Source organism: Trematomus bernacchii, unplaced genomic scaffold, assembly GCF_902827165.1.
Source record: "Trematomus bernacchii unplaced genomic scaffold, fTreBer1.1, whole genome shotgun sequence".
Classification (NCBI taxonomy): domain Eukaryota; kingdom Metazoa; phylum Chordata; class Actinopteri; order Perciformes; family Nototheniidae; genus Trematomus; species Trematomus bernacchii.
The window spans coordinates 8,192,168-8,205,551 of NW_022987689.1; the positions used below are offsets into that span (position 1 = coordinate 8,192,168).

General features: G+C 42.0%; 1 protein-coding gene across 6 annotated transcripts in view; it reads right to left on the bottom strand.

Annotated features, from left to right (window-relative positions):
- The window catches only part of pde4ca (phosphodiesterase 4C, cAMP-specific a), a 54,057-nt gene that overhangs the window by 19,683 nt on the left and 20,990 nt on the right, over positions 1-13,384 (bottom strand). The window contains exon 1 of one of the 6 annotated variants that reach the window (XM_034137356.1): positions 6,500-7,054. The exons of 4 other annotated variants lie outside the window; for them this stretch is intronic. In XM_034137356.1, the coding sequence (XP_033993247.1) occupies positions 6,500-6,648 (149 nt within the window). In that variant the 5' untranslated portion in view covers positions 6,649-7,054. Of the gene's footprint in view, positions 1-6,335; positions 7,055-13,384 lie in introns of those variants that run through there. One more of the 6 variants, XM_034137355.1, reaches the window with a different exon arrangement.

Here is a 13,384-nt window from a genome sequence, read left to right on the forward strand (position 1 = left end):
AGCCTATTGTAGTATGACATTGTGTAAAGGACTACAGAGTGGCTGTGGTTTATAAACCTGAGGGAGTTAGAGAGCAGAAGAGATTTAAAGTGAGTCATAAGAGCGTCGGCTATCTACGTTCACACACCATGGACTGTTATCCTCCAGGATCGTATAGCGCAGCAAAGAAAACAGTGAGGTGAGAGGAGAAGAATCGGAGGGAAATGAATAAAAGTGGTTGGTTTAAAGAGAGCGGAAATGAGGAGGGAGAAAAGGTTAAGAACTTGTTCAATAAAAGTGTTGTAACATGATCAGCGTGAGGTATGAATGGTAAAGGTTCCTGAGGTGAGGTGTGACTGACCACAGAGAAACATCAGACATCATGTGGAAAGAGAAATAAATGTGTGATGATATTATTTAAACATGCTGAACCATTTTACCCACCCAATATGTGGCTTTGTAATGACAACATGAATCCACTAGGAAGCAGTTTTAATTCAGACAAGATTGAAATGGTTCTTTGTTTTAAAAGTAATTTAGGGTAGTGCAACAATTAGCGTTTAATGTAAGCATTGCCACTGGTCAAAGTATGAGAGCAACCACACCTGGTACAGCATATGGGCAAAACTATTGTATGAATAAGACTCAGATTATTAAAGAAAACTAACTGTAAGAGTTTATGAAATAAGGTCATGTGTTGTGAGCCGAATAGCTATAGGGGGAACGCTACAGTTAAGCTGATAGATCATAATTCTTGGCCCACCATCTTTTTTTTTAAATCTGTATTTAGTTTTCTTCTAAATATCTTCTTCCTTTATTTTTCATGTATTTACATATAAGTATTTTTGTGTTCTTTTTCCACTCAAATTTTTCTTTATCCATTTACCATATTTTACATTATACATTTAAATGTCATTATAACTGTCTCCTTTTTTGGTTCATTTTGAATGTCATGTTGTAAAAATGTACTCAAATAAATTACCATTTATAAAATAAACCTTTTTGTCCTTGAAGAGACAGGCATAATGTCTTTAAATGTGGATTAATATGTACCAATATCAACATTTCTAGAATTGTGGGTCTTGGTTCACTTCATTTTTCGAATAAAGATGTTACGTAACATCAAGTTCAGCAGCAAGGTGACATTTAAAAAAAAGAATAAACATGAAATGCAGCTAATGTCTTTTGCTTGTCATATATTCATTCGGGTATTCAGGTACCAAAAAAGACCACACTATCATAGTAGTTGTTTGTATTAATGTCATCCTCCAATGTCCCTCATGTACAGAAGGAATGACAAATAATACAGCCACTGTGAGTGAAAATCAACATGCTCAATTGCAAGTAACACAACTCAGAATAAAAATATGTATTATCTTGCTTCATGAATACGATGTCTAAGCACCCTCATGCCAAACACTCTTAGATATACATTAAAAAGTCTCAACTCCTTTTTTAAAGAAATGGACATGAATGCACACACACACACACACACACACACACACACACACACACACACGCATACAATCACACATACTGTAAGACACAATGTTGCGCAATTATTCTGTCATGTTACAAAAAATGCTTGCTGTGCTCTTGTGTCTGGAAAGTTCGTTACTGGACAGTAACGCTTATAGGGTTTTAGGAAGACATTCAATCCATTACGCCTGTCACACTGCAAACACTCGCCGCAGATGATCCAACACCAAGTTGTGTTCGCGGGGGCTCGTTCCAAGTGTTCCTGCATGAAAACACAGGTACGAGCCCGACCTCACGTCCCACATGAAGGAAGAATGTGTGTGTCGCAGTGTGTGAGGCCTGCAACCCCACACCAGCAGGCCAGTTCTTCCTGCCTGCGAGGGAGATAAATGAGGGTCCGCTACGCTCCCTGTGGGCCAGACCACCATTAGAAGCCACTGATGATATAATAAAAGCTTTGGAAACACTTTCAGACACATTTATTACGACAAAATCCTCTCCTTGGCCAGGATCAGACAGAGGTATGCTCGTGGAGGGCACGGGATGATTCGTCGAATGAGGAGATTCATTTACAGTGACTCAAAGATTCATTCATCACGGCCACTCTGAGCCCGCAAATATTGATAGTGATTGACCTGTGGCACAGGTGGTGTTTGTCTATGTCAAGGACAAGAGTTTATGTCCACACACTTATCTAAAACAAGAGAAAAAATGAAAAGCCACTAGACAGCGTCGAAAACATCAGCGTGTGCAACATTCACACTTCAGACTTTGACAAATCACGCAGATGAAGATTTCTCTTTTCCCCCTCCTCTCCTCCCAAGTTGAACTGACACGAAAGTATTAGGTTTTTATTAAATGCACGTTTAAAGCTAAGCCCAGTTACCTCACTAAAATACAACCTGCCAAACCGTCGTCTTTGTAAGACTCTTAATTCATATTAAATTACTTTCTGCATAAATCACCTTCACTTCCAAACAGCCAACAAAGCTCATACTTGTTTTTGCTGTCAGCACTTTCTTTAGACATAATCTTTAAGGATTTTTCCATCCATTCCCTGGCTCTAGTAGGTACATAATGCTCAGTGTCATTGCCACTTCATTTCAACTTGGCTGTCTGCACACAGTGTTGATAGAAATTAGATCAATAGCCTGTTGACACAAAGCAGGCTGTAAACCGTAGCAGAGCAGCATAGCTCAAACTAATGGAGCCATTACCCACCATATAATATTCAATTTGACATCAGAATATGGCTTCTGTGATCCATCGTGAGGCAAATAACTGTTCTTTCAACCAAACAGATATATGTTTAATCAATTTACAATTTTTTTTTAAAATACTGTACATGGACTTCTCCTAAAATAAGACTAAGTGTGTACAGCCATCTGTGCGGCTGTACTGCGGATCAGCTCTGACGTCATAGCATACGCATGTACACGTCAATTATTCCACCAGCCACCAAACCAAAGGAATTATTTTCTCCAATTTAGAGACCCCCAACCACATAGAGACTCCAACTCTACCGGCCCCTGTGGGATGTATGCAAGATGATGACATATTACACTGGAGTAGGCTGGTTTTAAATGAACTATTTTTAATGGAAAAGTTCTTCATTTATGGTAACCCTCGTTAGGAGAAAAAGCTTAAAATATGTTCATGTTCTTAGAGAATGTTATTAATACTTTTCTCATTAACAAACTCAAAAACATGCTGATGTTTAGCTTGTAAAATATATGTGAATATGGTTATACAATATAACCATCTTCAATATCTTATTTAGGCATGTTAACATACTAAAATGTGCTGATTATCAGCAAACACAGGAACAGGAAGGAACAGGACACTTTTGACAGCAAAAGAAGAAGGTATGTATTTAATACCATGACAATCCATCCCATATTAGGTCAAGACATTTAACTAAAAACTCACAACACATTTCACCTCATGGTGTCGTTGGAGGAGTAATTGAAGGACCACCAAAGTCATTAGGATTCATCCTCTGAAGGACCATGAATGTCCGTACAAGATTTCATGGCATTTCAACTGAACGCTGAAGAGTTCCATCATGCTATTCTGAGCTGGCAATGCAGACAAATTAAATGTACCTTAGAGACTGCTTTCAAAGCCTGAAGCCAATTCCAGCTTCATAAAATAGAAATCAAAGGATAAATGAATGCAGCGTAACGCATCAAAGCCAATAAGCTGTTACCATACCAGCCAGGATTTCAATAGAAATCCTCTTATCTGACCTTTTTTAGGAAAAGCAGGTGTTACCTTTCCAGTTATAAAGAGAAACCAATAACGCTACGGGGCACAGAAAACCACCACCACACATCACATATCAACAACAGATGTATTCAGCCTTACAGATTGTATGGAACCTGTTGCCTTCACAGACACGTAAAAACATGCATGCTCTAACGACCTATCCCTCTAAGGAGAAAGGGCCACTGTTATCTAGCTGTTCTACATTCGGATAATTGGGCTTTAAATCACACATGAGACGCCTGGGATTGGTGTCTGATGTCAAAAGCTGCAGATTTATGTCCTTCCTCCCCCCTGCATGTCTGAGTGCCTACATCAGTTCTTTAGATGTCACTTTATTACCAACACTGTCTTATACTTTATGTGGACAGGGCGATGGAGGAGGAAAGAGAAAAGATGGGGGAAAATGTTACTAGGGTTAGGAAGAAACTAGGGGAAAAAGTGGATGCACTTCAGGATCCTTAAGATTTAGAATGTTAACACCGGCAACCATTACTGTTAATAATTTCATACTTATAAATATAGCTTTTACTTTAGCCGCGTCGACTTCTTAAATATGTGATATTAATAGATTCCCAACATGGGCACTGACGAGGCTGATAATCTTGTGCGTCTCCACTCCCCTAGCACTGCGCCTCGCTTCCCCTCCAGAGATTAAACAGACTCTCAAAATGTCTACAAATGGGTACAAGGAAAGATCAATACCTCAACAAAAATAACCTAAATTAACCAAGATCAATACCTCAACCCAATTAAAGCAACACCGTCCTGGCCTCCAAATCTGTGACCCCCTCCTCGGGTACATTTAATGATCTCACTGCCTTAAAAACTGTGATTCAGTGGGCAAAGAAATTCTGGATCGCATTTTAGACCCACAGGTGGAAGTACTGTAATGTGTGACAAGCAATAGTTGGACATTTCCATACTTATGGCCACAGAGGACCGTTTTTAGGAGCAGAAGTCAATTACATTTCTTGGCATGGGTCTTGAGGGGAATCAAATTGAAAGGACAACTGCCCTTTAAAATCCCCCATGCTCACAACTGTTCTGCATTATATCTGATAAACAAGACTCCCGCCTGAGAAAGAGGACACCGGACCATTATGTAAACACGACTTTATCTCGGAGTCCTCCTTCACAGCCTTCCCGCTGGCACTGAGGATTATGTGCAAAGATACAAAACTTCTGGGGGACTTTTTCTGCGGGAATATTTGTGTAAATGACATTAATGTTGGATGGACAAAAGGCAGTGTATTACGCAGAGAACGATCAAGAGTTCTCTCATGGATGTCTTTACAGAACACATCCACACACACTGTTATGTGTTGAATGAGTGTGAATGTGGTTATTTCGCATGACGTGCAAGAAAAAGTCATCAAGTTGATGTTTAGAGAAGAAACAGACTTGCTGGTGGTTACAGCTGCAGCAACAATCAAGAAGTTAATTGAACCACCATGTGAAATATAAATCCACTGTTAACTGACAACTGAAAATCCAATTAAATATATGAATATATTTTAAGTTTGTAAAATAAATGTGCTTGGTGCTGGCTAAACTTTAGCAGACAGAAAATGTGAACTGCCAATCGCATTTCTATCTCTGTTACACATTTACAATTTATGTAAGACTCCTGCACAGCTTGTATCCTAATTATCAAGTCATGGCTGAATTACATAATATAGTGAGGGGGTATTTAGCCACAACTGTGATTTGGCCTCAGTAATCATTCCAGAATACAAATATTTGCAGTATTAATATGAAGTTACAGATGCATAAAAACTTGAATGAATCAAAAGCTATTATTTTCACACAAATAATAGCTTTTGCAACATTTCGTCAAAATGGAAACATATTTGGTGTTTGTGTATGATGAAAAAAGCAGCAGTAATAAATGAGAAGCCTCCACAGGGTCAAGAGGAAATCCTATTTTGGGAAATGCAGATATGAACCAAAAACAACTGATAAGGCTAAAGAATGTTTTTTGTAAATATTGAAGCTGATAAAAGTCTGTATGCAGGGTACAGATTTCAGACACTCACAATAATATAATGTCAAAAAGATTTATTATGGTAGTCCATGTTTAGGTTTCTATTCAACTGATATAACAAATGGTCATATATTCCAGATGGATGTCAAAGCTACTAAAAAATGAATTTGAACTTTGATTTCAATACTAACCATGCTCATAACTTCATGTACATGTTGTCATTGACTTAAGAAATCCCAAGTTGACTAACAAGCACATGTTTTGTCGATTATTCTGTAAATTGATTTATTCGACAGATCTGAGTTTCTACAAAAAGAATAAACACAGCTTTAAAATAAAGTGTTTACCAGAGATGTCTTCATAAGTCTCTTGGAAATAAGTATATAGTAAGAAAAAGCATTTAAAAATGACAACCAGTTAGTCGACTAATCATCTAAGCTGGGTTAGCCTATCATAAATGATTTGCATATTTGTTTCACATGCTGTGTGTGTGTGTGTGTGTGTGTGTGTGTGTGTGTGTGTGTGTGTGTGTGTGTGTGTGTGTGTGTGTGACATGAAAGGAGACACTGAGAAGGAGAAAAAGACAAAGGACTGAGTGAGAGTAAATGAGATAGCTCTTAATTACCGCCTGCGTTTCTGTATGATGTCAATAGGCCTGTTGACAGCGCACGGCGATCCCCATATGTTCCCACTCCGCACAGTGATACTCCGCTCCACGGAGTAACAGAACCCGCAGTTGGTCGGCACACTCATCTTTCTTTAGCCTACTCTCTTCTAACTTGTCCTCACCCTCCTCTTCGCGGCCGCTCCGCTGTTCTCCCTCTCTTGGTTCTCCTCAGCTTGTGGCTGCTCTCATCCCTGGAAAAGCCGGCCCTCTTCCTTATGTGACTTGCTCTGTCGGGCTGTCCGGCTCTCCGTGGCTTCCCAGGAGTTCTCATTACCTCTGGCAGGAGTGGACACCAGGTTTAGGACCAGTAGCTTCAGCGCAGAGCCAGAATGAGCAGGGTGATGCAATCCATGTCAATGAATGCTGGTGAAAATCTGCTCTTCTTTGGATGATTTGAATAAATTAGGAGTGTATTCCTTCCTGAGCACCTGGATTCCTCTTGTGGGAGCTGCACACTCCGAGCTGTCTGCTTTATAGAGAAAAGCGTTTCATCACGCTCAGCAGAGCCGCAGTAATCGGTCCCCCATGAACATTTTGTCTCTGGTCCGGGTCTAAATGTGACGCAACACTGCTGCCCTCTTCCCTCTCTCTATCTCCCTCTCTTGCTCTTCTTCTGTTTCTCTCTCTGCTTATTCCTCTGCTGCTCCACCTTTAATCTCAGCACAAACAGAGACCTTTCCTTTCCCTGGACAAACTTGCTCTCCTGCTTCAATCTGCTGTCACAGAAGCCCTACGCTGTGAGTGTGTGTGTCTCTCTCCCAGAGCCTCACAGAATGTGCCCAGATCTGTACGAGGGGTGGTGTGTGTGTGTGTGTGTGTGTGTGTGTGTGTGTGTGTGTGTGTGTGTGTGTGTGTGTGTGTGTGTGTGTGTGTGTGTGTGTGTGTGTGCGAACGAACAAGCGTGTGCGCCAGAGAGCAAGTGTGTGTATAGGCATGTGACTAAGCAAGTGTCTGTGTGTGAGTGTGTATTACACACAAGGGGGAACAAGTTTCAGAGTGAGGTCAGAGCTGAGAAAGGGGGCGGAAACTGAGCCAGCATGGTTTCTGCCTGCCCCAAATGTTTTAGCCATTTTAACCCCTTTCTACTTTTCACACACACCCGCACACACTGAATCCTAATCCCAGGACAGCACTTTCTCTTTAGACAGGACTATTATCCTTACCAGATGGAATGTATATCCATGTGTGTGTGTGTGTGGGACACAGGTATGTTTTGTCTGGGTTATGTAAAGAGATTGATGACAGGATGAGTATGATAGGGTATTATAGTAAGTAGCTCTTGGGACTCAGCCTTCTGAGAACGAAGAACACGTACAAACAAACACACACATACACACGTACCCGTATACAGTATGTACTCACGCACAGGCTTAGGCAAAAGCATGCAAGGTCACCCATGGCCAGGGGCAGTGTATTTTTGAAGACAAGAAATGTGAAAAGTAAATATGAAACCTTAGCTGGTCGACCTTCTGTACACTTCATGTGAAAACTTCAACAGGAAATATTTGACAAGAGATCAGCAAATTGAGACAGGGGCTATGAATCTAAAGGCTGTGTACCGGGAGACAGATTAGCCCTGGATATTTGGACCAGAGAAGAAAAATTTGCAAAATGTCACCAGGACAGGATGTGTGTGTGAGAAGATTGAGTTACTGCAGTGAGAACAGGAGCAGGGAAGGTTTCTGACTGCACAGCAGGTGCTATGGTCTTGCCAAGTCAAAAAAGAAATCCACATATGAGTGATATCATAACGGGTATTTAAAACTAATTTTTACCTATTGACCTTTAGCTAAAGTCCTCGCCCAAACAGTGACTGTTAAATCATATAAACATAACTAGAGAGACCTGTCAAGATTTGGAAACGTCCTAAAGTAGAATTGGTGCAAATAATGCTGTGAAAAATGGGACATTTAAAGAGTCAAATGGGTTGTTTCGGTTTATTTTTGACTTCCCAAACCAAAACGTAACAAAAATAGGATGATTTAATGCTGTTTATATAAAATATTTGGCATGTGTGGCTAACTTATACCAGCAGATGTAACCTGGTGTTACAGTAGTTTCAAAGCCAAGAAACACACCAATAAAACTGGTGTAGGCAACTTAGGAGAACCCAGCAAGAGTAAGCTAGCTTTTGGATATATCCAACCAAAAACTGAACGCACAGTTCCTGACTATAGGCTTATCCTCTCAAATTACCTCCTGTTTTATTCACATTCAAGAAGACACCTATGTTCTAATGAATGTCAACTAGAACATTGCTTTTGTTAGTACTCACAGCTGTCGATGTCATTGAGTGCAAAGGCAGGCCATCCAATAATTTCATGGGCTTATAACAGGCCTCCTAGTGCATTTGACTTATTGATTGCTGTTGGGATGCACTGATAGTTTCATCAAGTGGTTTAAATGAACTTGCCCTAGCTACATTAGCTTGTGGGGTAGCAGGTTACATCAAAAAAGCCCCCTCGAGACGAGACACTGTATTGTATTTCACAGTGTTTCCTTGAGTAACTTGAGTGGATGTCTGTGTCCAATTTGAAGAAGTTCTCACAAGGTCAAGGTTCAAGGTTCTTTATTGTCAATCTGACATAGCTACAGAGTAATTATGTAGTTGAAAATCTTATGTCACAGGCTTCTCCAACAATGCAACATAATAACATAATAACAATAAGAGCAAGAGCAATACAAAAAGAATAATAGTTATAAAATAAAATAAAGTTATGATGTGGAATAGTGCAATAGAGTCAATATACAAGTTATTGGAATGATATATATATATTAGGTATTAGATACATACTACTGAGTAGCAGATGAATGTTTGAAGTTGTTTCAACAGTTCAATTTTTTAACAGTCTCACTGCCCGCGGGAAGAAACTGTCTCCGAATCTTCTTGTCCTTGCCAGGATGCTGCGGTAACGTCTGCCAGACGGCAACAGAAAGAACAGTTTGTGGCTGGGGTGATGGGGGTCTTTGATAATCCGTAGTGATTTCTTCCTGAGCCGCTGGGAGTAAAGGTCCTCCATGGATGGCAGCTCCGTCCTGGTGATGTGCTGTGCAGTTTTCACCACCCTCTGTAAAGCCTTACGATCGAGGTCGGTGCAGCTGCCGTACCAGGCCGTCATGCTGCCAGTCAGGATACTCTCTATTGTGCACCTGTAGAAGTTGCAGAGTATCCTGGAATCCATTTTGAACCTCCTCAACCTGCGGAGGAAGAAGAGCCGCTGTCGAGCTTTCTTGGTGATGGTGGTGGTGTGAAGAGACCATGTCAGGTCCTCAGTGATGTGGACCCCAAAGAACCTGAAGCTTTTGACTCTCTCCACCGTAGTCCCATTGATGGCGATGGGGGCGTGTCCCTCTCCCTGCTGCTTCCTGTAATCCACAATCAGCTCCTTTGTTTTGCTGATGTTGAGATGGAGGTTGTTCTCCTGGCACCAAGATGTCAGGTTTTCGACCTCCTCTCTGTACGCCGTCTCGTCATCGTCTGTGATCTGGCCGATGACGGTCGTGTCATCAGCAAACTTCACGATGGTGTTGGAGCTGTGTGTGGCCACGCAGTCGTGGGTGAACAGGGAGTAGAGGAGAGGGCTGAGCACGCAGCCTTGAGGGGCACCGGTGTTGAGGATCAGGGTGGAGGATGTGATGTTTCCCACCCGCACTGCCTGGGGTCTGCCCGTCAGGAAGTTCAGGATCCAGTCACAGAGGGCGCTGTTGAGCCCGAGGTCTCTGAGCTTGATGGCCAGCTTGGAGGGCACAATGGTATTGAATGCTGAACTGTAGTCAATGAACAGCATTCTCACATATGTGTTCCTGTTCTTCGGGTCCAGGTGTGAGAGGGCAGTGTGGAGGGTGAGGGCTATGGCGTCGTCAGTGGACCTGTTTGCTCTGTAGGCAAACTGCAGGGGGTCCAGAGAGTCAGGGAGGGAGGAGGTGATGAATGATTTGACTAACCGCTCAAAGCACTTCATTACGGTGGAGGTGAGTGCTACTGGGCGGTAGTCGTTGGGGCAGGTGATGATTGTCTTTTTCGGGACAGGAACGATAGTGGAATGTTTGAAGCATGTGGGGACTACAGACTGCAGCAGGGACCTGTTGAAGATGTCTGTGAACACCTCTGCCAGCTGAACTGCACACACCCTGAGAACACGGCCAGGGATGCCATCAGGTCCAGGAGCCTTGTGTGGGTTAACCCTTTTAAAGGATTTACACACATCTGCCCTATTTAAAACAAAAGGGCAGTGTAGCTCCTGGTCTCTCTGTACCTGCACAGCCTGGCTGCTCTCAAAGCGTGCAAAAAAACTGTTTAGCTCATCTGGGAGAGATGCGCCCGCAGACACTCCCGCAGCACCCCCCGCTGCTCCTTTGTAGTCAGTCATTGTCCTTAGTCCCGCCCACATATTCCTAGTGTTACAGCCTTTGAAGTCAGATTCCACCTTCTCTTTGTACTGTCTCTTTGCATTTTTAATTGCTCTCCGGAGATCATACCTAGACTTCCTGTACTCCTCCAAATCCCCCGCTCTGTGCGCGAAAGTGCGCGCTTTCAGCTTGCCGCGCACATCAGAGTTTATCCAGGGCTTTTGATTTGGGAATGTCCGTACAGAAACCTTCGGTACCACGTCATCGATGCATTTCCCAATGTAGCAGATGACAGTGTCCGTGTGTGTGTTGATGTTATTGTCCTCAAACACACTCCAATCCGTAGATGCAAAGCAATCCTGCAGTGCTGAATCTGACTCCTCGCTCCATCGCTGTACTGTTTTTGTAATCGGTCTGTCCCTTTTAAGTTTCTGCTTGTACGCAGGCAACAACAGTAGTGAGATATGGTCTGATTTGCCGAAGGGAGGGCGAGGGAGAGCCTTATATCCATTCCGGAAAGGGGAATAAACATGGTCCAATATGTTTCCCCCGCGCGTCGGGCAGTTGATGTGTTGGTAATATTTTGGCAAAACCTTCTTCATGTTGGCGGTGTTGAAATCTCCGGCCACAACGAACGCCGCATCTGGCCGTGAAGTCTCGGTTTTATCAATAATCCCAAACAGCTGATCGAGTGCCGTGTTGTTGTCGGCGAGTGGCTGCGGGGGGACATATACTGCTGTTATCACAACAGATGTGAATTCCCTCGGCAGATGGAAGGCCCAACATGAGATCATGAGGTGCTCTAGATGTGCGGAACAGTCCGATGAAATAATCTTCACATCTGAGCACCAGTTGTTGTTAGTCATTACACACACACCGCCTCCCTTACTTTTCCCCGAGTTTGCAGTCCGGTCCTGACGAAAAATAGAGAATCCATCAGGGACAATGGCGGAGTCCGGGATAGCGGGGTTGAGCCAAGTCTCAGTGAGAATTAACACGTTACAGTTCTTAATGTCCCGTTGAAAAGCAATCCGGCTTCTGAGTTCATCTAGCTTATTTTCAATGGATTGAACATTAGCCAGAAGAATACTCGGAAGAGGGGGTCGATTCTCTCGTTTCCTCAGTCTGACCAGCAGCCCGGCCCGGCACCCGCGTTTTGTTTTCTTCTTGCGTCTCTCAGGTAGAACAGCAACAGGTAGCCATGGTGAATCTCCATTGTCTGTCGGAGGGTTATTTTTGTCCACGAAGTTTCGCAATTGAAGAAGTTCCTCTCTGCTATATTGTATGGCAGAGTAGGTGCGGTCGGCTAGCATGTTGCGAACCATGTTAAAAGTAAAACGGCAAAAGTAAAATAAATATGTACAAAATACGAAAATGGGCAAAGTTGGAGAGGAGCACAAAGACGATGGTCGAGGTCACACCTTGTGACGATGGTCACAAGGTGTTCCTGAGATATTGCTACCATGACAATGGTACTGACACACAAACACATCGACAAACGTAGCCAAAATCGTAATGCCTCTTCACTGCAATACAAGAAAAACTCTGTTTCTTAATTAAAATGTCAAATATATTCATAAACAATCAACTAGGGATGATGCATGGGATGCCTTTTGCATGTTAAATGTAGCTTAAGAATGGCAGTAACTCTTTTGGTTTGTATTTCCTGTCTGTAGCTATCAAGTTAATATTAAACAGAGAGGGCGAAATGTAGCATGTGTACAGTTAAGGCTATTTGTAAGCTAACTAAAGCTGCAACTAGTCAAATACAAGCTTGTAATACTTAACAACTGAAAGGATTTAGCCCAAAAGCTACATCAACAAAAAATTCCCCTATGTGGGCTGCCTTTTAAGGTGGACCAGCATTTAGTGACATTGCCAATAATTGTGTTTCTCTGGCAGAAACCCTGTTCAAGACCCCTTCAAAAAAGATCGTAATTTAAAATGGGGGAGCACACTGAAAAACTGAAACTTTAATTAAATGTATTATGTCAACAGATTTCATATAACTGTATTAGGTTAGTTTAAAGCACTAATATCAAGTTCAAATAAAAAAGATTAGGTTCAACTTAATATTATTGCTTTTAACTAACCTTATACAGTTATGTGAAATGTTTTGAGACAAAACATTTGATTAAAGTCAACATTTCAGTTTTTTCAGTGCAGGCAACACAACAACCTAGAGATGATGTTTTAAACTAGCTCATGGAGCTAACGTTAGCTAAATTAGCTTGTTAACTGCAGCCTCTAAAATTGAACATAAAATCGATGCCTGCCTCTATCCGAAAGAAGAACCCATTATTCGGAGCTTGAAATCTGTTATAAAATGCATTAAAACCCCTGCAACAACATAAAGCTAGGCAAACACAGCATGTGACCAGAGGAGTGCTTGAATGCTATCCCGCTAGCTCAAACACACAAAAAACACTTCCATAAATGGACTAGCACTTTAAGCTACCATCTGCACAATGACATGGTTCCGATTCAATTGGTGAATCAATCTATAGGATCACATCATCAACATGGAATTCAGAAATGTTTGGCAGAGAATAGACAACAATAGGTGAGAATGGAGAAGAAAATGAAAGAATATACAGCAGAGGCTCAGGTATCTTTAACACAAACCAGGTCCCCTTTCTACAGGTCAGAGAGTTCAG